This window comes from Bradysia coprophila, unplaced genomic scaffold (assembly GCF_014529535.1).
Source record: "Bradysia coprophila strain Holo2 unplaced genomic scaffold, BU_Bcop_v1 contig_151, whole genome shotgun sequence".
Taxonomy (NCBI): Eukaryota; Metazoa; Arthropoda; class Insecta; order Diptera; family Sciaridae; genus Bradysia; species Bradysia coprophila.
This window is the reverse complement of record NW_023503423.1, coordinates 6,237,540-6,263,526: the sequence shown is the minus strand read 5'-3', so window position 1 is coordinate 6,263,526 and position 25,987 is coordinate 6,237,540. Positions and strand designations below refer to the sequence as shown.

At 38.0% G+C, this 25,987-nt stretch overlaps 3 protein-coding genes across 3 annotated transcripts; 1 reads left to right on the top strand and 2 right to left on the bottom strand.

Annotated features, from left to right (window-relative positions):
- Positions 1-5,000: 5,000 nt before the first annotated feature.
- LOC119074612 (cytochrome P450 6l1-like) lies at positions 5,001-15,255 on the bottom strand. The gene is made up of 7 exons (XM_037180871.1): positions 14,622-15,255; positions 6,260-6,444; positions 6,064-6,191; positions 5,781-6,002; positions 5,568-5,712; positions 5,420-5,509; positions 5,001-5,357 (listed from the first exon to the last, which is right to left on the bottom strand). The coding sequence occupies exons 1-7, from the start codon at positions 15,129-15,131 to the stop codon at positions 5,156-5,158; spliced, it is 1,482 nt and encodes a 493-aa protein (XP_037036766.1). The 5' UTR covers positions 15,132-15,255; the 3' UTR covers positions 5,001-5,155.
- A 5,743-nt stretch (positions 15,256-20,998) lies between these two features.
- On the top strand, positions 20,999-23,204 carry LOC119074650 (malate dehydrogenase, mitochondrial). Its single transcript, XM_037180928.1, has 4 exons — positions 20,999-21,165; positions 21,372-21,579; positions 22,097-22,293; positions 22,365-23,204. Exons 1-4 carry the CDS (start codon positions 21,103-21,105, stop codon positions 22,905-22,907), a joined length of 1,011 nt encoding a protein of 336 aa, XP_037036823.1. The 5' UTR covers positions 20,999-21,102; the 3' UTR covers positions 22,908-23,204.
- A 354-nt stretch (positions 23,205-23,558) lies between these two features.
- On the bottom strand, positions 23,559-24,966 carry LOC119074644 (SWI/SNF-related matrix-associated actin-dependent regulator of chromatin subfamily B member 1). The gene is made up of 2 exons (XM_037180921.1): positions 24,765-24,966; positions 23,559-24,694 (listed from the first exon to the last, which is right to left on the bottom strand). Exons 1-2 carry the CDS (start codon positions 24,843-24,845, stop codon positions 23,672-23,674), a joined length of 1,104 nt encoding a protein of 367 aa, XP_037036816.1. The 5' UTR covers positions 24,846-24,966; the 3' UTR covers positions 23,559-23,671.
- Positions 24,967-25,987: the final 1,021 nt, after the last annotated feature.

Here is a 25,987-nt window from a genome sequence, read left to right as displayed (position 1 = left end):
TTGATTTTAGGCAATATTGCGGATTGTAGGCCGAACGGAGTGAAAGTCGTGCAAATCAGGTACACAAATGACTATTTGATCGGTTTAACGTAATTTTGACTTAACGACGACAGAGATTTTGCCTTTTTGCGTTGTTTTCTGATTTATCGAAATACGTCAGACGAATGGCTTGCGATTAGTATAATAGCTTCGCGCTGTGGGATAGTGCTAATGTTAGAAATAGTCCGTTGCGCAATTGTAACGTTAAACATAGCTAACGCCGACCCGTACGAAACACCTATTCGTATCAAAAGCCTTTAATGTGAAACTCTTCATTTCTCTTACTTCATTTTCTTCTCTGCTGAAAAACTATTCTCCCTTTAAAATCACTTACATTATCCACTCTTTGCCTTGTTATCATATACAACTAAATTGCCGGAGGCAATATAGACAGCCCAGTACGAAGACAAATTTCATAAATTCCTATTTAAACAGCTATATACCGCTATATTTACCTATATTTCACTATAAATAAACATTTCACAGATAAATATATGCTATTATATAGCTCTATATGCCTGTATATAGCTCAATATAGCTGTATATAGGTATATATAGATGTCCGTATATGGAATCCCTGAAACCCCACACACATAACAAATTATTTCCATGTTAACAGAAACTCTATAAGCATCATTTTTCCCAAGATATTTCTATTTTACTAAAATCCAATCTGGCCGCCGGAAGCCATTTTGTTAGGAAACCGAAAATAGTACCGACGCTTTACATTTGTTAATACCTTTCAAACAAAAAAAAATTCATGAAATTCGGTCAAAATTTACTCGAGATATTGACAAAATACTCCACGTTCACTGTACGGCCGAGTAGCCAGATAAGAGCTCACTCCAAGAGACCTTGCTCACGCTCCGGAGAACATAATTTCAAAAACTTTTTTTTCCCTGATTGGTACGGTCAATACCTATCTAATAAAGCTAAAACAGACGAAATATGTTCAAATGTGGCCGACCTACAAGCAAAAACTGCTTGCCGCCCTGTGCCTGTTCCACACCAAGGGGTCTAACTCACGAGTCGGTCATCCGATTTCCATAAACTTTTTTTTTGTCGATCGGTATTGTAAATACCTTTTATTTGACGTATCAGTTACAAGTTTAACGTTTAAATGTCCGGAGATATCTTCGAAAAACCGTAAAGCACTTATTGGGCCACAGCTCGGGAGGGGTCGATCCAAAATCACTCATCTTCGAACTTAGCCTGTCTTTTGACATTACCAAACGGGAAAATTTTTTTTTTCAAAATCGGATGCGTTTTACTCAAGTTACCGTGCAGACAGACAGACGGACAGACGGACATTTTTTTTTCGCGGATTTGGCATCTCTAGACAACCACAATAGGTTTCCCCTTACTCAGGGAGTCCAATTCGACGTGTTACAAACGTATGCGTAAACCTATAAGACCCCAGTACTTCGTACGGGTCTAAAAAGCACTTCGCATATGTCAGAGTCAAGGATGTTTGCAAAATTTATGCAATCAACCTTAATATGGTGAATCTGTTCATGATGTGTCTGAAATATTGTTAACGTAATTGGTGCGCTAATCCTTTCAACGTTGGTATTTGTTTTCGAAGTGTTGTCTCTACGTTTGGGGCACTGGTAACAGACGAAAGTATATTAAACGTTTTAAATAATGGATTTTTGATGTATTGATTTAATCTATCATTAGTGAACTGTCGAAGGCAGTGAAATTTTAGCATAAATTTGCTTCAGCTGTTTTTCAGCTGATCCACACATACAATCAAAACTGTTTATATGGTTGAACCATGCGTGTGATAGTGGTAAAACCGTGGAAAACAATTACACAATGGCGTCAGATTCGTCGAAGAAAATGATCGTGTGGATGAGAATTTTGACGAAGAAACCGGTAACATTAGTGAAAGTTCTGTCGAGAACGTTCGAAATAACCATGTTTCAGAGGAAAACCTTCTACAGTATGCTGCCAACAATTTTGAATCAACATCTGAGTTGCGTAACCCCGCAGGACATTACGACTTTTCGGACAATAGAAAAACTGGAAGAACTGGTATCGATAAAACATGAAATGAACACTTTAAAAATCAAGTTGAAAAATGGAGCCGAACAAGTCGTTAAAAGTTGGGATTTGGTCTGGTTGCTCTGCAAAGATTTATCTGTTGAAGGTTTGGCATGTACGAAACGACGCAAAGATTACATGAAAAACGAATTGGCTCTCGTGAATAACATAGTTGTTGATAATATGATAATACTAAAACTCTTTTCATCTCATAGACCTTTTAAGTTGAAAAAAAGACTAGATGGTCTGGAGGGATGAATTGACACTTGACAGCTGTGATCGGTTCGCTTTTGGTCACTATCGTTTACTTTTCACTTTTATTCAACGAAAGTGAACACAATCAATGAAAAGCGAACCGATTGCAGCTGTCAGCTGTCAATTCATCCCTGCAGACCATCTAGTCTTTTTATCAACTTAAAAGGTCTATTCTGTATTTGGACTAGATTTTAATAGATGGGCTAGGTGTGTGTTGAGAAAATTGGTGCCATCATAGCACTGCTCCTAGCATGAACAACTCAATAGCACAGTGTGTAAGTCGAGACTTCACATTGAATTGCCAGTTGTGGGTTCGAAACTCAACCGCAACACAAATAATTTGTTTCATCAGATTGTTGTCCACAATAATGACATCTGACTAAATCGGTTATTAAGTTGTGTCTTGGATTTAGTACAGATAACGGTGGTACATGTAATTTTTTAATAATTATTCGTTGGTAATGTCATTCAGTAAGTTAGGTGAAGCAGCCCGTTATCTATCTTTACTGGAGTGTGGTGCCATCGGTTTATAACCAATTTGAAACATCAATACTTTTGGTGCCAATTATCGTTCATTTACGTAGGAACTGGTGACGTATTGGCATTGTTGTAGATCGACAATCAGACGGTCTGAGTTCGAATTCGAATCTCCAAAGACCAACAGTTTTCCGCTTACTTGACCCAGGCTAGGCAATAAATGGGTACTTCGATCCATCAATCATGCAGAAACATCAAAGATAAGAAAAGGCATCAAGAAGCCACGAAAAGTTGCGGAAAAGGATGAAAAAGATGCTAAGGTAGCTGTGAAAAAAGCTGAAAAGAAATGTGCGGAGGAAAATATGGATAAGACTTCGGCGGAAGTGGAATGGGAGGTTAAAGATTACAAGAACTAAAAAAAAACAAAAGAAAGCAAAGACAGCTGCAAAGAAGGGAAAACTGATATCTAAACAATCCGACCATCAGGACGATCATATGGTAGGTAATCCAGAAGGAAAACGTGGTAAAAAACGATACAAGAGAAATAAACAATGACGCTAAAATGTCTTGGTTTTTTACTTCCAAGCTTTTTTTTAGGTATTTAACAAGATGACCTTTATGTCCATCGTAGTTGAAATCTGTTGAATTCTTATTCAGTGAATGCACCGTTATAGTGACGACATTTCTTATGTTGTTCGTCAGATACATATTGAGAGAATAAAAATTGGTGATTCATTTTTTTCGTTCGCAGCAAGTTGAACACATCAAGCCAGAGAGATATTAACTCTATCCATCGAAACGGCGTACCAGCCGTCATCTTCGCATCTCTCTGCATCAAGCAGGCGAAGAATGATTGGCTACCGCAGAGTCGGCGAAGGTTTCAGAAGTATATTACGGTGAAGTTTCGACCAAAATTTGGTCGACTAAAAAATTTTCAAGGTAGTCTCAGCTAGCCTTGGCTAGATGTTGAAACAAAATTTAGCTGACCACAATTTCGTCGACCAAAATTTGGCCGTTTACTGAAGGGTTCACAAGAATTCACATGTTGAGCGTAATCGACCAAAATTTGGTTGACCACCATTTCGTCGACCAAAATTTGGTCGTTTACTGAAGGGTTCAGAAGAATTCACCGTTCAAGAAGAATTCAACGTTTAAATTAATTATTTTCCAAATGACGAATTTCGACGTTTAAATTAATTAAAGGCGGAGCATTATAATTTGATCGATTCTACTCATTTAATTCATTTTTAAATAATTGTAGTTTTCGAAGAAATCATTTCGAAAACATTACAGTATAAAAGCTTAGACACGTGCATTTGAACGGATTACCCGCAGGTATACCGCGAGTAAACAGCTCTAATGCGCATGTGAAAGCTTTTATACTGTAATGTTTTCGAAATGATTTCTTGAAAAACTACAATTATTTAAAAATGAATAGAATCGATCAAATTATAATGCTTCAACTTTAATTATTTTTTTCGGTGTGTTCCTCCATGGCCTTCCTGATGTACTTATGTCAGACGAAAAGTACATGGCATGAAACCACTGGGTCTCCAGAGTATTAGAAAATTTATAGAATGATTTGTTACCGCAAAACATATCGAACACAGCTCATTTTATGCCTCAGAAATGACGAAATTTGTAACGCAACTAACCCTGGATTTACCTATATGTTTCCTACTGCGGGACGAAAGTTGAAAAATGGCAAGACTCGATTGTCATTCTCATGTATTGATAAATCTTATATTATTGTATTGGCGGAAACGACCAATTAATGTAGACCTATAAACTCTAGGTAAATAATAATGACGTCACGCCTTAGAAGGTAAACAAATCTGCAACCCGGTGACGCTTTACGATTAGTCTATATTCGGATTTTAGAAATTTTTAAATCAAAAAAAAGAATTCTGAAAAAGTCACGGTCACTTTTTGCAATTTTTCATTGCTGAGTCGATTTTTTTTTAAGTATGCCAAATTGAAGCCACAGTCTCAACGAGTAATTATTATCATATACACTTAACAAATTTTTTCCTACACAGTCGACATAATTGATCTCACGATGGCTCTGTGACCGAAAAATCGGTTTTCAGAGGTCAATTGAAAATCGTATTTGCTTGAAAAGGTTAAAGAAACAATTTATTACAAAAATTAATGCCATTAAAATACCAGTAAAGACGAAATCATTTTTTTTTAAATTTCCGGTAGGATGCGCCAGAACTTTAAACTGAAAAGTTCTTATTACGGAATACACGGGCGCTATTCAATCAAACGATGATATATCCCTAATTTCAATTGACATAGCTCGAATTTACATCCTGTTAGAATCAGAAACCAGCGGTTAGATTCCCTTCCTTGGTGTAAAAATCAATTTGAATCCGTCCTGTGGAACGTTGAAGAATGTCATCGGATGCAATTTGAATGGTTTATTATTCGGATGGAGTTTGACGTCAAAGCGACGAATCATTTGGAACAATCCCATTTTGAAATTGAACAGAGCCAGATGCATGCCAATACACATTCGAGGTCCGTCAGAGAAAGGCCTGAATCAGAAAAATGAAGAAAAATTTGATAATCATCGGAACGAAATAGCAATATCCCTTACATGTGCGCGGATTTGTGCCGTTGAGCCTTTTGTTCAGGCGAGAATCGCTCTGGATCAAAGTAATCGGGATCGGGGAAGTAGGTCGGGTCTCTGCGATAAAATTTGTCCGATATAATAACAGTCAAAATAATAAAGCGTCGCTACTCACTGTTGCACCGTAGCAAAAGGCACCAGCACTGGGGTTCCAGCAGGTATAGTAGTGGGCTCACTTTGACCCGGCAACAATGGCATGGTGTAAGCTTTTGTGCATACCTTCTGTATTCCAAAGAAGGTCGGTTGAATCCGCATGCATTCTGTATGGTGGAAGTTTGGATATGCGGACAATGTTCCGTGTAAAAATTCAATGATTTCAAGGACTTACCGGATGCAACTTTGTCGAGATACTCGTGCTTGTAAATCAGGTCGTAGGTGATTTCGTTATTGTTTGCCTCCAATGACTCCTGAATGCGACGAGCCAATTCGTCTTGAATATGTGGATTTTGGGCTAAAGTGTATAAGGCCATTGCCATTACGTTCGAAGAAGTTTCGTACGCTTCAACGAAAAATCCAACGCAAATTCCCGTAATTTGAGTCTCCGTCATTTCTACCATTAAAAAACTGAATTAAATCAATCGGATCAAAATCGAAGCCCTACACGACCATACGATATTTGTCACGGCCATTTAGCACGAATTGCAACACATCTTCACATTGTACAGATCCTGAATCTCGCATTTTGATCTGCTCTCGAACCACTTCTCTGAATCGTCGATCCATCAATTTCGGAACTATCCTAAAAGTGTTCAAGATTCAATGTGACGACACAAAAAAAAACCTTTCGTTTTTTATCAAATGGCTTACGAAATATTCACGAATTTCTGTATCGCAGGTATGAAGAAAGCCGTCATTGCCTTCATTGCCGTGATTACGTCGGGGTTGAAAACCGATTTTCCCAAGTCTAAAAATTCAGATTGTCGCTCGAATGATTTACCATCGATGCTGAATGTGCATCTCAACATTGTTTCGGTGGTGAAGCGAGAACATACCTGGTAACAATGGAAATTCAGTAAATAAAACCTGTATAAACGTTTAAGAGTTGCTAGGATCCAGGAACTAACCTACTTAATAACTAAAGACGAGCGTAGAAATTTTGGATGTCCCTTAATACGGGTTGGTGAGTAGACCATAAAAGCGTGTTTCAAACCACACCTTAGGCAGCCAGCCTTTAGGATGTCATTTTTCTGCTAAATATATTTCCGCCTGAAGTTAGACTCAGATGCTACAGTATGCTTCGGAATGTAACTTTTACGCTATATATTGAAGAGGACAATCATACATAGGAATTTGCTATAGACCGCTATCACTGAGCCCACCCGTGTGAGGTGTTCTATTCAAAGTTACGATATATAAAGTTGCCGAATATACCACCAAAATTGATTAGAGATGATAGGATTTTAGTTGTGAACAGAGTGGGGAGTGGCACCACCACTTATTGACAATACTTCAATCTATAATACAAAGTTTAATGTTTGTTTGTTTGTATGTTTGTCTATAGGAGCCCAGACGGAAAGTCCTAGAGACTTGAAGTTTGGCTACCAACTAATGAGGAAGAACGCGCGTAATTTTTTTCACTTTCATGCGTGTCTACGTTGTGGATGCGTTATTGCGTTTCTTTTTGGGGAAAATTTATTTTTGACGCTTGAAAATATTTACATATTTTGCCATCAAAATAAGTCCGAGCAAAGCCGGGTACTACACAATTGTTTGATAAGGGCAAACATTTAGCGGCTTCAACGATTTGTATTGTTGCAAACCGATTAACGACAATGGAATTGTTTGACCAACAAAAACTTACATCAATATTGGCCAATCACCATTATTTACTTACACTCCGACTTTAACTGCCTTGTCAATAGCGTCGTTATATGGTTCCTTCAGCCGAATACACAGAACGAAAATAATTTTTGAATTTCAATACGCCTATGAGAACGAGGGTTTTTTATAGCCTAATGCCCAGTGCAAACAAGTGTAGGCAATATTTTATTAACATTTATGTATCAGACATCAACATGCTCAATGTATATCGAAACATAACAACGTCATTAATTCTTCAGAACGCGATTAGTGTGTTATTGGGCCGAATCGGTGAGTCCTTAGAACATATATCTAGTTGACCATAGACGGAAAATTGTTTAATAAAATATCCCTTCCAAGCATTTAACGTAATTATTCTTCTTCTCGCGTACAAGGAACATTTAAGGCGCCGTCTTAATAATGTTCTTTTCAACGTTTTAATTTGTGAAAATTATTGCGCGGAACAGTTTAAAGTATAGTTTCCACTTAAAAAGAGCACTCCGTTTAGCCTCCGTCTACATGACAGTTGTAAAATAGAACAAAAGAACTGTCACGCAAACGGAGTGGAAATTGAATTTATTTCAATTTTTTACTCCGTTTACGTGACAGTTCCTTTGTTCCATTTTACAACTGTCATGTAGACGGAGGCTAAACGGAGTGCTCTTTTTAAGTGGAAACTATACTTAAAAGTCACATCGTTTAGCATTATATACACGCGTTTCATATAATAGTTATTTCTGCAACTGCGCTGCGAAAACTGAACTTTTTCATGTGTGATTTGGGTGGCGATCGAACGGTCTTCTGGTTTTCTATGGTTTACTTTTCGTCACTAGTGGTGAAATGGATTCACTTTTCACCACTCCTTCTGAACATCGAGCAACACCTCTAACCATTCGGCTATTGTCGCAGTGAACCAATTTTTGAAGCGTACATAAATGCAGTCTACCTGATCGTTCATACAATATTTCGTTCATACAGTAGAATATATGTTAAAGGTTGAGTTATGTTTTGCATTTCAACAGTTCATTTTTCGCAGCTGGTTGCAGAAAACGTTGTACGCAACACGTTACGAAAGTGGTAGTTTTTGTCACACGATGCAAAGTATATAAACACTGAAGGTAGCGCAGATCCGCAAAAACATGCATATCCCTACTTTTAGGTGAATTTATTGTATATCAATACACATGCGTATGTACAACATGCTGTAAATATATGTATTGGCGTCATACGAAATTCACCTTAAAGTCGGGATCCGTATTTCTTGCTATTTCCTGAGGGACTGCGCTACCTTCAGTGTTTATATACTTTGACACGATGTGGTTGGTCGTCACATCTAGTGACAAAAATTACCACTTTTCACAACTAGTTGCATAAATTACTATTATACAACCGAGTGATAAATGCCTTTTTTGGCACTAGATGTGTAACTAGATGTGTAGATTGTGACAATACACATCGTGTGCCTAAAAACGCATTTATCATCGAGTTGTATACAACATTTTTAGCAATAAGGGCAACGGAAAGTCCTACTTTTCGTCACTTGTTGCGAAATAGTATGTTGTGTTACAAGTGTTGTAATGTTGATTTTTTCAGCACTAGACCCAAGTTTTCCTTACGAGCGGAGCGAGTAAGGAAAATTGGGTCGTGTGCTGAAAAAATCTCATTACAATACGTGTAACACATCATGCTTTGTGCCAACCGAGAATTGAAATAGACAAATGCACAAAAATTCAGAATTTTCATTGTAAACAATCACTCTTCGAATTTGATCGATCACGTTGCTTTGCATTTTTTTAAAACGAATGCTGTAATAACTCATACGAATTTCATTTCAACACTGGTTTGAGTGTTGTAATAAGCCATGAAAACGGGTGTTGTAATTTTGGATATTTCAATCTAGTTATCGATATTGAAATCCGTCGTATTTCAATTCTCGGTGGCACAATAGTTATTTATACAACCGAGTGATAAATGTTGTTTTAGGCACTAGATGTGTAGATTGTCACTCGAGGTGTGACAATACACATCGTGTGCCTAGAAAAACATTTATCATCGAGTTGTATACAACGTTTTTCGCAATAAAGGCAATGGAAAGTCATACTTTTCGTCACTTGTTCCGAAAAATATATAAATTTATACGTTGGTCGTCTATCACATCAGGAATGGAAATAAATTCTCATGCTACATGTGTATTAACTCATGGAAACAGTCGTAACACCGAAGTACATTTGAACCACCTACCTGCTGTCAGAGGTGATTGTCACGCAAACGTTTTCATAAATCAAGTGCAACATGGTGTTGCTGCTGGATGTTCGGTAAGTCTGTATTCACAGTCATCCGTTTCCATTCCGTTTTGCCTCCATGTACAATGCACACTGTGCATGACAGTTGGCATTCGATACAATAGAGCATATTGCTTGAAATGACACCTGCACGTACAAAACGGAATGAAAACGGATGACTGTGAGGCCACCTTAAGAATATTCTAGGAATGTTCAAAACACACACCGCCGCGTAGTGTAGCGTATAATTCGCTAGGCTTGTACGTGTGAAAACTGGTTTTTCATGCTTCGGGGCCGAAAATGAGGGCAATTTTTCGAATTTTCTCGGGTTTCCGGCCCTCTGCATGAAAACTCACATGTGCACCTGTTTAGGACGGTTGATTTAAGGCACTTTCGCTTGTAGACCTCACTTCGTTCGGCCTACAATCCGCGAAATTGCTTAAAATCAATCGTCCAAAACAGGTACACAAATGACTAATAATGTTCTTATAGCATTGTATCAGATACCATAGTCGTGATGGCCTGAAGTGATTATGGTATTTTGAAATATCAATGAAAAACGTCGGAAGACATATTCAGTATTCCCTTAGATCTTTCGGTGTATGCCTAAAAATATTTTCTTCGAAATTCGTGGAAGTTCCTTCAAAATATCATTTTGAAACAAATGCACATTTCACATTCAAAGTTATCTGATTCACGCATTCACATTCTAATCCCATTGATGTTCAGTTTTTTGTAGTTAGCGAGGAATGTGCACTGCCCTTTCTGAATAACTTTCGCCAAATACACGATTGGGTAGATCAGAAATATGAGAAGAAGGTTCTGGTTGTGGTCGATACGCAAAGGGCGTTATCATACCGGAATATAATGGACATTTTAACGCACAGCATTGTGATAAATGGTATGCGATTGGATTTTACATTCAAATATTTCTGATATGAAGTTCCAATTTCTTTTTCTCTGTTTTTGATGTAGAAATACCCTTAACGCTGCTACTACAGCCGAATGATAATAGTGAATGGATATGTGTTTGGTCAGCCTATCCATACGAATTGCATTTTCGAAATCGTTTTTTTGTGGGAAACCTTTCCTTTGAATATGATAAGCAAATAATTCCGAAAATAACTGACCTGAATGGATTGATAGTGACTGGTGCCTTTATGGGTTATCCGCCATACACACATTACGCACGTGTTGTAAGTAAATAGACGATTAAGTTTATTCGTCGTATACGCGATGATAAGTCTTACATTAGACGCACGTGCTTGTAAGAGTAAACGAACTTTGTTGAGAGTATTTTCATCCGTGTAGTGTCTAGGTGAGTAAACTGTAGTCAGGTGGTACAGGTATTTGTAGCATCTGCCAGTAAAACTAAAGATCGACGATTCATCGCTATAACGACAGAATAATGTATCAACACACATCGATAGCGTCAAATAACCATTGCCCATAATCTTATATAATTGTCTACAGCCGTCTGGCTCTGGAAACGCACAACTGTTCAATTCCAACGAATCTCGATCAATTCAGTTGGATGGACAAGAGTGTCTGCTCATTCTGGAATTCTGTACCCGATATAATTGTACACTAACAGCCCGCTTGGACTACGATAGCGGCTTGTGGGGCAAAGTGTTCGATAACCGAACGGGTACCGGTTTGCTGGGCGCGCTAGTAATGCGCGAGGCAAACATATCAGCAGCCGCACTGTATTTGTGGACACCACCATATAAATACACTCAATACTCGCCAGTCATTCAGATGGCAACTGCTATGCAAATAGTACCAATACCATTGCCGTTGCCGTATTGGCAAACGCCGATTCTTCCGTTTCCCGGTTACATTTGGACCTATGTCATGAGCTCATTTTCAATTGCTGCTGTAACTTTGTTCCTCGTGAACGTCGTGGTAACGAGAATCGACAGTGGTGTCGATGGGTACGGGTCATTGACAATATTTGATTCGATTTATGCTGTGTTCAAGATCAGCGTTTTCCAAGGCGTTTCAATAAAGACAAGGTTTCTGTCGAACATCGCGGTGTTCACTGCGATACTTTGTTTCGCATTGAACATTGGACATTTGTATTGTGGTGAGTTGAATAGAGCTATGCTACCGGACTGCCTCGAAAATGTTCTTCGGGCGTTGTAAAAAGAAAATTTGTAAAAGACGATTTATTCATCCATACTAAAATGAAAAAACCCTTGAGACATCGCCCGAATGCCCATTGGGCCAGTCCCAGCCTGGCTCTATACGGAGTGGAATTACCTCATCTTTGATTTTGTGGGTCACAGGTGGATTGGCAAGTGTAATGACAATTAAGCGATACGAAAACCCGATAGAAGACCTGGCCACTCTAGTCGAAAGCACGTTCGTATTGGGTGCATCATCGACCGTATGGTAAGTACTTAGTTGTGAGAGTGAAATGAATGAATATTCTTTACGTTAGAAATGGCCTCACGTTACAGGCTAGAGGCCATCGAAGATTCAGATTATCCGCCGCACAAAGAGTTTATTAAAAAGTTTACGGTTCTATCCATACCAGAACTACGTGAACTAGTCCGACAACGAAAAACTTCCATTTCGATCGAACAAATGCAACACGGCGCATTGAGCTATTTGGCCTATCTTGAACGGGAATCATCAAAGCAATATCTGATAATGAAGCAGCCACTATATTGGCAATATACAGTTCTAATGACAGCCAAGACATGGCCATTCATGGAACAATTGAATCGATTCATATTGATGCAACAGGAGTGTGGAATGCAACGTTACTGGGAGTATCTTGTAAATAATTTTTTTTTGTAAACTCCGATATTTGTATCAATTCATTTGATTTCCAAACAAAAATACAGTCCTCTGTCAGATTAATGGACTATACGATACAGCGTAACCTGGAGGAAAATGGACGGATGTCAAAGTCAATACGTCAACGTACTGTGCCAGTCAAACTATCCGTCGAGCATATTCTTGGGGCAGTGTTTGTGTTGTTGATTGGGAGTGTTGTTTCTGTAGTGTGCTTTTCGATGGAAGTGGTAGTGAATTATATCAATTGTAAGAGTTGCAAAGTTCAAAGTGTAAGAAACAGAACGAGAAAAAGAAAATAAACGAGCCATCAGAACAGTCGGAGCATTTCATATCTTTTGCATACGTGACCTTAGTGCGTAGATATCCCCAAAAGACCTTAAAACGCTTAGGTGGTCGACCCGAATATCCAACTTTCGAACTTAGCCTCTCATTTCAGGGATTTTTTTTTTTTAATCGTATTTGATTAACTTAAGATATCGACGTGACAGACAGACAGACAAAATTTGTATTGTGGATTCATCTATGAACGTTGTCACTTGGCCCTTACCGTCTGCTTCGAATTCCATCAATTAAACACGGCATCGTAATCCTATGAACCCCTTTGTACTTCGTGGGCTAAAAATGTACGAGAAAAGGAGAGCCACATTTGCACATATGATGACAATAGAAAGTTGAAATTAAAAAAAAATTAGGAGAAGAGGAGAGCCAGTCTAATAGAACACAGATGGTGAAAACAAGAAACGTGAATGCATTCGGATATTGAACCGTGTAGCAAAGCCGATCGAGAAAATATTCTATGATTCACTCGAAACCAGGCATGAGCGCCGCCGAAAATAAGCCGCCGATCAAGCCGCCGCCGGCCATTTTTGAGCAAGCCGCGCCGCAGCCTAGCCGGTGCCAAAAACACGGCTCAAGCCGGCTTGAAACGGCTGGAAAATGAAATAAAGATTTCGAAAGGTGAATGGGTGAAATAATTTTGAAAACCGAGATTCCTGTTGATCCTAAGCAGCTCAAGTACATTTTGAATTTTTTTTTTTTCAAAATTAACAAAATTTTGAAAATTTTCTTGAATTTTCCAGAATGGTTTATTACGTCCTCGCTTCTAAGTTTGTTGTTTTGGCAAGAATGACCTTTGCGGAACGAGCCGAAGGCGCACAATCAGTTAATTCACAAATTAGAGAAAACTTTATCGATCTTTGCGAATTTTCTCGATTCTTTTTCTTTTCAATTTTTACTTGATTTTCGTGAGCTTTCGATTTCTTCTCGAAAACCATTTTCTTAATGAGTTAAATGAGTGTACTGGAGCATGATTTTCCATTTAGTTCAAGTTTTGAGGCAATAAAACTTGACGTGTTAGTGAACCTTAGACTTAGAGACTTGCTTGTAACAAGACCAGTTCCAGTTGCACTTTGAACAACCTAATCTACCTATATTTTCGCTTTCCGTACAATTTCATTTTCATGCTTACTTGTTCATTTTCCATGAATTTATCTAAACGTTTTTATTTAAAAAAAAAGTTAAAAGGAACCTCCAGCCGAGCCGTTTTAAGCCGGCTCAAGCCGACTTTTTCGCCGCCGCCGAGAAATTTTTTTCGGCTAGCCGCCGCCGAGGTTTCTCCGTCGGCGCTCATGCCTGCTCGAAACTGACCCAAAACCCATATTCACTACACTCTACTAGCGCAAGGATTACCGATAGATTTAAGACCAACAAGGCAAATAAATTTCGAATCCTAAAGCAAAAATTTGCATTTTCTGTTTGCTGCATGTTAGTCGAGTCCGTTCACTGGAAAGTATCAGTGTAGAGTCAGAGTGTTTCGACGGTTGCCTCAATCGGATCGAGTGAATTTATTATTTCGCTTTAAAGTTCTACTTCCGATCAATCCATCGAATGTTGAAGAATCGTTCGTCTTAACAGATTTTTCCCCCCAAATTTTTTAGTTTGTTAGGACTTGCGTCACGGCTCTTCCCTAACGTAGAGCCATGATATTGTGAGTTTTTCACCACTAAAAAATTCAAATGTGCGTAAAATTTTACGAAATGTAATTTGTATCTTATACAAACTGGTGTCGGGACCGTATTTTATTATACGAAATACCAGTCTATGTATGATTGGTCTAAGGTCGCGAAACTGCCTAGAATCAATCATACAAAACGGAATGTACGCATTTTCACATAAGTGGTCGAAAAGGGTAAAAGGATAAAGAAAACCCCTGGTTTTCAGCCCCGAACCATGAAAATGTATATAAAACGCTAAGCTAAAACGCTAAAACGCTCTTTACTTACATCTTTTGCATCAATTTCCGTATTCGTTCCCAAGCTGCGCACATACTGTTCCCATTCATTGCCCACTTTCAGCATTGCTGGGAACACTGTCTTAATTTTATTAGCCGAAAAAAAGGTGCCGAACATTGCTCTACTCTGTCGCCATTCCTCTCCGGACGAAAAGAACGGATTTGCTTTGAGTAGCTCATCGTTATCAGAAACGGTTACATCGTTTTGGTGGAAGTTCATGAACGCCTTAACGAGTATTTCTCGTTGCAGTTCCGGGTCGCGAATCATAACCGCCGGTTGCAGCAATTTGTAGAAGCCCAAGTATGGAACATTGTTGTACGTGTTATGCCATCGTTTATGGGCTATGCTGATGTGTTCTTGGAAAGTCAACTGTTTCAGCAAATTACCGAACACATACACTGGTTTCGGGCCGGGCACTCCGAGTCGTTCCCAATACGAATAACGATTTCTTAGCCACAAGTAGCTCAGAGTTAGCAACGCAATAACAAAAAATAAGAACATCTTGCTTCACCCTGGAGAGTTTTTAATTGAAACGACTTTTCAGTGGTATCGATTGACACAGAATGATTTAAGTACAGTGTGGCACGTTATAAGAAACTTATTATTCGTTTTGAAAATGTTCAATCTTATCGCGAAAAATGTAAAAAGATAAATACGGCCGTTTATCAATTTGTCGATTTGTCTTCTTTCGTAATTGAACAGTGACTAGGTAAAAATTGAATATTTGCTTCGTTATTAAACAACAAAAATTGAATTTCGCAATGATACGCAAAAACAATGAACAACAACACAAGAATCGCGGAAAATTATCTATCCAGACTTCAGTGCGATCTGAAATAAACTGACCCTATTGAACAGAAAAACAAAACAAAACCAAAACTAGAAATTCGTGGTCGTTAAGAATAAAATAATGATCAATCATTGTATATACAATGTATGCTCACACATGAAACAACCGAATTGTTTGCGTTCAAAATTATTAAATTTATTCAAAGTTCATTAAGCAAATTTGAGATTACATGTCTTCGTTGATGTGCCGGCATATACAAGACCTTGTGAAGCAGTTGAATCAATTGGTGAAACGGTTAAATTGGGATTGAAAATAACATAGAGGTGAGATTATATACGCGTCAATTAGAAATGTGATGATATAAGGTCCATAGGTCGTCACGCTACTTTATTGAATATTGGACTTATTCCACTCGTCACACAAAAAGTCAAAACGTATCCCTTTCTTAAACTAAACACTCCCTCTCCCCCTATGGGCGCGACTTTTTTTTGTGTACTATGTATTGTAGAAGCGGCTACTTGCCTGTGTTTGAAAATATTGCTTTGATAACGGTCCACGATTGAGTATACTTATTCAACAAACTTTTCATTACCTAAAGATTTCTTGGGTTTGTGTAAGCTTCGTTAGTTGCTAAAGTCAGTTTCTATGACCTTATCTCTGCTCTGTCATTGATAAAATAGATCACGTTATCCGAAGCACCAATCATTTTGTTTAACATGTCAGAATTTACAAGTATCGCAAGTATCTCGATTCTCGACGAAAGCCATGTGGAAATTGGACAAACACACAAAGTACTGACCCTCAGCTGGTGTACAGTTCGACTAACTACGACATTTATGTTTAGATTGTTGTTGCCATTCCCATTCACCATCCATCACATTTAGTGTTGAGCTACCGATCTCTCTAAGAGATTCATCTTTCGCATATGATAGTTATCTTACGTATGCTTTGAGAACGGTTCATATTAATTATCTTTGCTTAAGATCTCCTTCCGAGATTCACCTTTCTTGAATAGTCAGGTTTAGCTGTTAAGAGTTTAACAACAATTAATAACGATACAAACTTGTGGTATTCACGCCGTAAGTGCGGTCGAAATTCAAAATGGAAAGTGCGGAGGTCTTTCTAACGTAGCGTCATTTTCATACAATGAAGCGTTGAAATGCATTTTTCGGTTCACTTTTTCATCGAATGGTTCACTTAAAATTCAAATTTTAGGCACACTAACGGCGTGAATTATTATTCTTCTTCTACTTTGGATATGTTTCCGTCGTATATGACCTGTTTTATGGCTTTCATATCGAATTCGTCGTCTCCAACATTTGACGTAACGGTTAATACATCTTACTGTTGCTCATACCGCTTTGACTAAGGCCATAGTTTTTTTAATAATTTAACCCAGAGAGAGTTTGTGCATGTGCCTAATGTTGACGACAGTTAAGGGCTAGGATTAAACAATATAGGCGATGGAAGGCTATGGTGAATATTGTGTGACAATTTTCTTGTGTTCAATAAGGGTCAACGTGGAGCTCCTCAACTAGTGTATAGCACAAATCAGTGATTTCCGGTTGTCTTTTTCTGGTTGAGGAGTATCCTTAAATTTCTTTTGAAGTACTTAGCTTTACGCGTGCGTCAATTCCAAGGCCAATATTGTGTTGATATTAATTTTGAACTTTTGTTTGTCTAAGTTTTATTGTATTTGTACTCCCCTCGAGTTTTTAACTGAGTTTGTCTTATTCATTGTTATATATTCATTGTTATATTATTTATTTTTTGACTGAACTTATTACTTTTGTTCTATATGTATTACTATACGGTCTTTATTTCAACGCATTCTTTTATGATAATGAAGCGAGTTGACCAAATACAACGCTGCCTTTGATTTGGTTGTTGTGCGTTTCATTTTGAATTTGCAGCGGACTTACGTTCACATTCATGTTCAATCTTTATCTTACTTGTATCCAAGCTAAGCTTTTATTTTTTGCGTCTATCGACATCGACAAAAACGTGGGCTTATCAAGTAGATAAGATAACCCCTGCAAATATCGTAAATGACAAGTTATGTATGCATAAATATGTCGTTTCGAAGCTTTCGGATCATTGGTGACCAAAACAGTTATTTATGTAATTCATCGGATACACAAAGTTGTACAATTACCAAGCAAGTTGCTCAAAAACACATGAGTCACGGATGTATGCAAAATTTATGCAATCAACCTTAATATGGTGAATCTGTTCATGATATGTCTGAAACATTCATATAATGCATTACGGAGTAGCATCTAATGTATTCCGGTTTACTACATGCCCCATGCGAAAGTTAACTATTTAGAAGGACGAAAATGTACATCATGTAATAGATCATTTTCGCAGGCGGCGAATTGCTAAGTAATAGACGACTTTCGCATAAAGTAATTATTTTAGGCACTTTGGGACAAATGGTTGAAATGGAATCTTGTATCTTTCATCATTTCCATCATTACCAATGGGACAGGAATAGTAGGTTACAGTGCATGCTGCAAAAATGATTCATTACATGGGGGAACAATTTTGAGATACGAGCAACTCACAAGTGTCGCCTTCGGCTCGGATATGCAAACTCTACCCTTGTCAAAATAACAGTTTTCAAACCGAGGCGCTTAAACACACACGCGTGAGTTGCGAGTTTCAAAATTGTTTCCCCAAGTAATGAATCATGGCAGCAGCTTGCACTGTATTCTATTTTATTGCTTGTCCAAGCGAAAATTGATTCTTACATATCAATTCCTTAACGCAGTAACAACGAATCTAGTATACCGCCGAACCCTCCGAAATTGGCTCACACGTCTACGAAGAAAAAAATCCCGAAAACAACACTAATGTTATGTTGGTATTGTTACAGCAGTAATAGAGAACTTTAGCAAATCACACAATAATGACAAAACCAATAATTTCCAACAATAACGAAAACGATATTGACACGGAAAAATTTTATCATTGTGAATGAGGCGGGATGGGTAAATATGTTCACAAATGGTGTGTTATGTGGTGGCAGAATTCAAACTTCTTTCATTTTGTGTTTAAAATTTTTGAATCCGATTGATTTGACATTTTCAAATGAAAGTCACACAGAGGATATAAGCGTTTCATGTGAAAATGATAAATTTAATATGAATCTCTCGATAGACCAGCGTTGACAATAAGTGAATTTCGAATTTTGATAAATAAATTCTAGTTTTAGTCTTCACAAGTTGTCAAGGATTTACTTTGAATTAGCACCTCCAACTTGGGAGAACTTATAAATGTAAAATTGAATCCCTGTGAAATAAAATCGCTGATTTAGCCTATCGGTTTAATCAATGGGAATTTTTGAAAAAAAAAGAAAGACAAACGAGAGGAAAAAGCACTAGTCTTCAGTTTTAGGACGTGTGCTGAGAAAATCACTTTTCTGTTGAGGTAGAAACAACGATTTATGCACAGGTTAAACCGAAATAGACAAACGCCCAAATGAATCAAGACTCGAATTTATGCTCCAGTAGATCCAGTATAGCTCCAGCAATCCAGTATATTTGAGTATATCCACTATATTGTCTATAAATGTGTTGACAGAATCGTCATATCGTTGATTGTTTATTTAATTTAGAATTTTTGTCTACAACGTGTGTCTCTGAACATACATAGATTTATTGAAATCTGTAGACTAGAACATTCTGAAGCTAGTGGAAATGAGATGGAAAAATTAGCTTGCCTTTTGACGACACAATTTAGAGAACAAGTTGTGTTGTGGTGAGCATAACCTCACAAACAGCAGGTGGAGCACATGCTCACCCGAAACACATTTTGAAATTCATTCACTGCTTTTCAGATTTTTTTTTTCGGGTAACTCCCTGTACCATCCAAATAGACACGTTGTAGACAAAAATTCTAAATTTTAATTAAATAAGATTGTCCACATAACAGATTTTTATGTAAGTACACCAGCTACTCGTAAAATTCACCAGCAGTCACCAGCACTGCAAATGAGATATCAATGGAAAGCTTAGATAATGTAAGTTACAACTAGCATATTAGGTTCACATTAAGCGTCATCAGTACCAGCCCAGACCTGTCAAAAGTTCACACAGATTTTGAAAATTTTTGTTGGACATTTTTTCCAACATCTATCAATGAATCTAATCAAACTAGGCATGCCCCGAAAGTATTTGAACTCAGCTTTCCAATGAGCCCACTCTCACCCGGAACGATCGTTTATAGTGGCAAAAAATTAGGTTAAAAAACACCCTTTTTCCATATTCGGATATCTTCAACCAGGAACCAAGTGTAGCTCGAGACTGTGTGATGCCTGTTTTGTGGTCGACTGGCAAAGACCTTTCAAACCATGTGTATATTCATCCCAGACGAAATAATAGCACTTTTTCACTGCTATTATTTCACCTAGGTTTAGATAAATATTTTAAAGATGAATATCTGCTGTTAAGAAAGTTGTCCGGTGCACTAATTATATTATTCTACTTCAATTTAATTTCTTTTAAAGTATTTCAGAAGAATTTTGAATTCTGCCACCACATAACACACCATGATTTGTGAACATATTTACCCATCTCGCTCCATTCACAATGATAAAATTTTTCCGTGTCAATATCGTTTTCGTTATTGTTGGAAATTATTGGTTTTGTCATTATTGTGTGATTTGCTAAAGTTCTCTAATCTCAATACACGTCACAACGGTCACAATAGTCGGCTTGTCACTGAATTGTTTTTCCGTTTCAGGATAATGCATTAATTTTGTTGTTTTCGTTATTTAGAATAAAAATTTTGCAGTGAAGTGAAGTGAATAATGTCTAACATAAGCAAAGTGTTTAGTGTTCTAAGTGAAAAATACGCAACTAAAAGTGTTTGCCATGTGTTCATTACAAACATTGAATTTATTGCTGGAGCAAAAAATGGGTGACACTTTCAGTTTTGTGATTTTCTTTTCGAAATAATTCAAATGCTTTTGCGACATTCAACTCACGCCACTGGAAAATTTGTGTTCAAAAACACAAAACATCAATAATTATTTTCTTTTTTTCTGTTGGAAGGCATTAAATATTTCAGATGATGCATTCTCCTTCATCTGGCTGCACCCCGCGAAAACTCGTTTTACGTGAATGACTGTGCACCCCGCGAAAATAGAGATTCCTTGACGATAGTGTCACACAAATATCCCTCATGTAATCGACCATTTTCGCAGGGGCCAAATTGATATGTAAGAATCAATTTTCGCTTGGGGCAAGCAATAAAATATTTGTAAATTTAGTTGAAAACATAGAGTTACACTCCTTTCTATTTGAGTGTAACTCTATGGTTGAAAAAGGATTTCTGAGGATTTTCTTAACTGTTTTTGCTGAATTCTCATCTATTTTTGAGGATTTCCTTCATTAGTTTTGGGGATTTTTGGATTTTCCAAGGATTTTCGTCAGTTTCTGATGAAAGGATTTTCTAGTTTTCGAAAATTTTCTGAGAATTTTCCCTCCAAATTTCCGAATCCAAGTCGTTACCCATTTTGGTGCCTAGGTGGCGTTAAAAGCCAATAAAAATGAAAACTGTCATCGCGTAGATAATATTTTCATCGCTGAAACATCGCTCAGATTCTCAAAACCTTTGAAGGAAGGTCGTTCAAAGACTTCGAAGCACTCGTAAGAAATTGTCTGATAAATTCACAAAATGTTTTCCCGATTATCGATTGGCGTTGCCCAAGCAGGCAGAACATTTTCGACATCGTCTCAGGTATGCAAATCATCAATTTTTCGATGATAATTTTCCAGTTACATTAGAATAAGTTGTGATCTTGACCGAGAAAACGTGTTTACGTAACATTTAATTGAATGACTTTTCTCGTTTTTCTTTTGCTGACACTTTACTTATTGTTTAGAGGCAGGTCATTAATTCGAAAGTGATTCTTCTAATTTCAACGAATTCGTTTTCTTTTATAGAAAAATGTTAAAGTGGCAGTCTGTGGAGCTTCTGGTGGCATTGGACAACCATTATCTTTATTGTTGAAGCAAAGTCCATTGGTCACCCAATTACATTTGTATGACATTGTTCACACACCTGGTGTCGCTGCTGACCTATCTCACATTGATACTCCAGCTGTTGTTCGCGGTTTCAATGGACCCGACAATTTGGACGCTGCTTTGAAGGGTACGTCAATTCGAAATGATTTTAGCATTGATCAAAGAATCAAAGAATTTTCATTCGTGCATGGTTGATTCGAATTAAGTGTCTAAAATTAGACGGCAGAAAATGCGCTGACGATGTAAAGTAGAAAAATATTTTTGTTTTCTTCTTCGCTTTTATTATCTTATCGCTGAGTTGGTTATGTAAAGTTAAAGAGCATTCTTTGGATTAGATTAATTCCATTCGATTCGTTGCGCGAAGGAAAATGCGCCTTTGAATGAATGTCATTGTTTCATTAGGCAAACGAATGTGACTTTAATGACCTGACGATTAACAAGTTGCAAAAATGATGATGATGATTGTACTCGCGGAGAACATTAATCGTTTCTAATGCAAGAGAATCACGAGTTCAAAAGATTTAAAAAAAAGAAGAACAATTTTGTGGGGACGCACGTCAGACCTTGCCCTCTCATTGGCGTCAAAAATGAAAATGTTTTTCTGGATAGTGACAATGTTTAACGCGGAAATTTATTCTCCACAGGAGCTCAAGTCGTTATCATCCCAGCTGGTGTACCACGAAAACCCGGCATGACCCGTGACGATCTATTCAATACAAATGCTGGTGTCGTTCGTGATATTGCTGCAGCAATTTCTCGCAATTGTCCCAAGGCATTGGTTGGAATTATCACGAATCCCGTCAACTCGTGTGTACCAATCGCATCAGAGGTTTTGAAGAAGGTGAGTGGATTTGGCTGTACCATTTTTAACTCTAATCATGCGACTAACAATTTCCTTTCTAATACCATCAGGCCGGCTGTTACGATCCGAACCGAATTTTCGGTGTATCCACATTGGATATCGTTCGTGCTTGTGCATTCATTGGCGAAGCTGCTGGACACAATCCATTGGATGTCACAATTCCGGTGATCGGTGGCCATTCCGGCGTCACAATCATTCCATTGTTGTCGAACTGCAAGCCAGCCGTCAATTTCCCGGAAAGTCAAGTGAAACAATTGTCCGAACGTATCCAGGAAGCCGGCACAGAAGTGGTTAAGGCCAAGGCTGGAGCTGGTTCGGCCACATTGTCCATGGCATATGCTGGCGCTCGATTTGGATTGTCGTTGGTGCGAGCGATTAAGGGTGAAAAGAATATCATTGAATGCGCCTACGTTAAATCGAATGTGACAGAGGCGACATACTTTTCGACACCGTTGAGACTCGGCCCGAATGGAATCGAAGAGAATTTGGGTCTGCCCAAATTGAATGCTTTCGAAGAGGGTCTGTTGAAGGCCGCTATTCCAGAGCTGAAGACAAACATCAAGAAGGGCGAGGAATTTGTTAAAAATAATTAAGAAAAAAGATATTCTTCGGTTCAACGATTCCCCATCGCTCATTTGTGGATCCAATTTGTCATTTATCAACCAAATTAATTTTTTCTTCTTTTTATTCCGACTTGTCCGGGACAAGAAAGTTGTTCTTAATTGTTAGCGCTTTGAAAAAGTGGAAACAAATCGAAAATTTTTTGTAAATCCAGTGAGTCACTGCCTCTTAGGCGAGACATGCTCACATAGAAACACGATATTATTTTAAGCCAGTCAAACCCTTGTTATAAACGAATGTACATTAAATGAAGTATAAACCAAATTTACTGAAAGTTGTTTTTTGCACTCGAAATATCGGTTGAAGACGTTGTTGTATGCAGCTTCTCTATTCCTCGAAGCAAAGTGAATTCATAAGCAAACGGTCGTGTGTCTTGAATGAAAGATTCTCATTTTAATTTGAAAAGAAACTTCATGTGCAGACCGCATACTGCAGACCTGACTAAAAAATCGAATGTTCAGGTTCCACCTGAAATTTTCAACATCAAGTTCAGGTCAACATCAGATAAGATGCAGTTCAACAGCAGGTTCAAGTAAGCCTAAAATAAATCAGACCAACCTGAACCTAATCGGATCCTTATTCGGAATTGACGAACATTGAGAAAAAATTCAAAAACTGACGTTGAATGAGACTGAGACATTTTTATTGACTCAATTAAGTTCCATTCGAAAGACCGATGATTTGACAACACACTAAATATAAAAAAAAAGTTTCTTTTCTTGAGAATTCAATCCTTTCACCATCCCGGCGTCGTGTTAGCTAACCGCCTCATTCGACGTGTATTACGATCTTGGTCGCGGATTTTCTTCTCCATCTCAGCATCGGTTAACGTTTCCAAGAATGGTGCCCAGGCGTCCGCATCACTGGTGGCTCGGAATGGAACTTCAACAGTGGGTAGAGGTGCTTCGCTGAACGCATACGTTCGGTGATGCCAAGACAATTGTCCTCGTATCGAATACGCAATGGCTGTCACGAATTCACCGCCCAAACCGAGTTCGGCGCAAAGTTTCATCGCAAATTCTTCGGGATTGTTGTCCTTGCTCGACATGTCCCACTCGATCTGATCCACCAACGATGTGTTTCCGACGTGAACGTTTAACTTGATGATGACTCGCTGGTCGCAGCTCTCCTCCAAAATGCTCGGTTCGTTCGGGAATGCTTCTAGCTGTTGACGAATGGCCAACGAAATGGCCGGAACGAATGGTACGGGATTCAGGTCCAGGTCGTCGCATAAAATCTCGGCAAATTGTTCTGGCGCAATCATACTCTCGTGCTTGTTCCACGTAAATGTGTCCCGCAATTTTTGTCCTTCCAACTCCATGTCCAATCGAATTGGAACCAATACTTCCGGATGCGAAGCGTTTTCCAAACTGATCGTCGGGTCGGTATCATCGAAGCACATCGGAAACGTTCGAACTTTTTTGGTTAGCACGCGATTTCGGTTAATCGGAGTGGCTTGTGGCACGGCATCGAGATGACTCGAATTTGGCATTGTTTGTACCCATGGTTGTGGCTTCTTGGATTTAGTTTCTCGTACTGGCGGTGGTTCCTGTATACTAACAATGTATTTGTCGTCATTGCCGCCAATAATTTCGTCCACTTCAACTGTTCGAAGCAGTGACACTGAGCTAGCCAACAAGTGACTACTAATGCCCGATTCGGCCAAGCGCTTGCGTTCCTCATTCGTCAATGTTTTCCGAATCATTCCCGGATACTTTTTGTACAAGGAGCCACGAAACATTCGTAGATAGTTTCCGACCTATTGGAAAACAAATTCATTTTACATTCGCGTTCAGTCGGCATACGGCTTGGTGTGTTTACAAATTTACCTCCGATCCAACATAGTAAAATTCACCATTCTCTTCGAGCTGGAAGCTCATTGGTTTATCGCCGTAGGTGCGTAACGCCATTTTAGGGGCTCTTTTTTCCGTTTATCTGTGATTAATTTGAGAAAATTTTAATTCACCGAGAAATTGAGACAACAAAAATGAAAGACGAAGCTATCGATCTACAACAAAATAGTTTATCGACAGAGTGACATAAAATGAAGTCGATAAGTTTGGCGGCCATGTCTTCTAGAGAGATGACAGCTCACACTTAGGAAAATTCTGAACGAAAAAGACGCTTCAAACGTAATTCATACAGTTTGTTCATTTCATTTTTACACAGTTTTAGATATGTCAGAGTTTTTAATGTACCCAGTCAATTAAGTTCTTCCCAAATTATGAATTTTTGGCGCAAAATTTAAAATTTCTATCGCGAATTCAAATATTGCGCAATTTGGGAAGAACTTAATTGACTGGGTACATTAAAAACTCTGACATATCGACAATCTTTAGAAACTGTGTAAAAATGAAATGAACAAACTGTAAGAGCCAAACCACATCAAAAATTTCTGTCGTGAAGTGACAGTTTTGACATTGACATGTTTGACGTTGTCATTTTTGACATCTGAAAATTTTCATAACCTCAATTGAAAACGTGAATTGTACACAAAACTTCTCTTTAAACAAAATAAATTTGAATAATATTACAGGATTATCGTAAATATTACAATAAGGCTACTATAACACAGTAAAATTGTTCAAAATTAAATATTTAAAGACAAGTTTTGTGTACAATTCACGTTTTCAATTGAGGTTACGACGAAATTTTTCAGATGTCAAAAATGACAACGTCAAAACTGTCACTTCATGACAAAAAGTTTCGATGTGGTTTGACTCTAATAAAGATAATTAGAATGACAGATTAGATACAAGTTGCCACTAGTTATAGGTCTGTTCCACGTGCAAGTGAAGGTGTAATTTTAGTGTATTTAAATGTCAAATTTCATCCACAGAGCCATAACCTCAACGCTTTTGCCAACATTTTGTAAACCCTTTTTGTTTGGTTTTGTGTGGTGGATGAAATTTGACATTTCATTGTTGCATTTGGAACAGACCGAGAGCTCAAACTAAATTCTGATCAAGCTCGTTCAACTAGAAATCAGTCAACCCAGTTTCTGAATAGGCTGTTATGATCAGAGCGAGAAAACCGAAGACTAGTTATTATA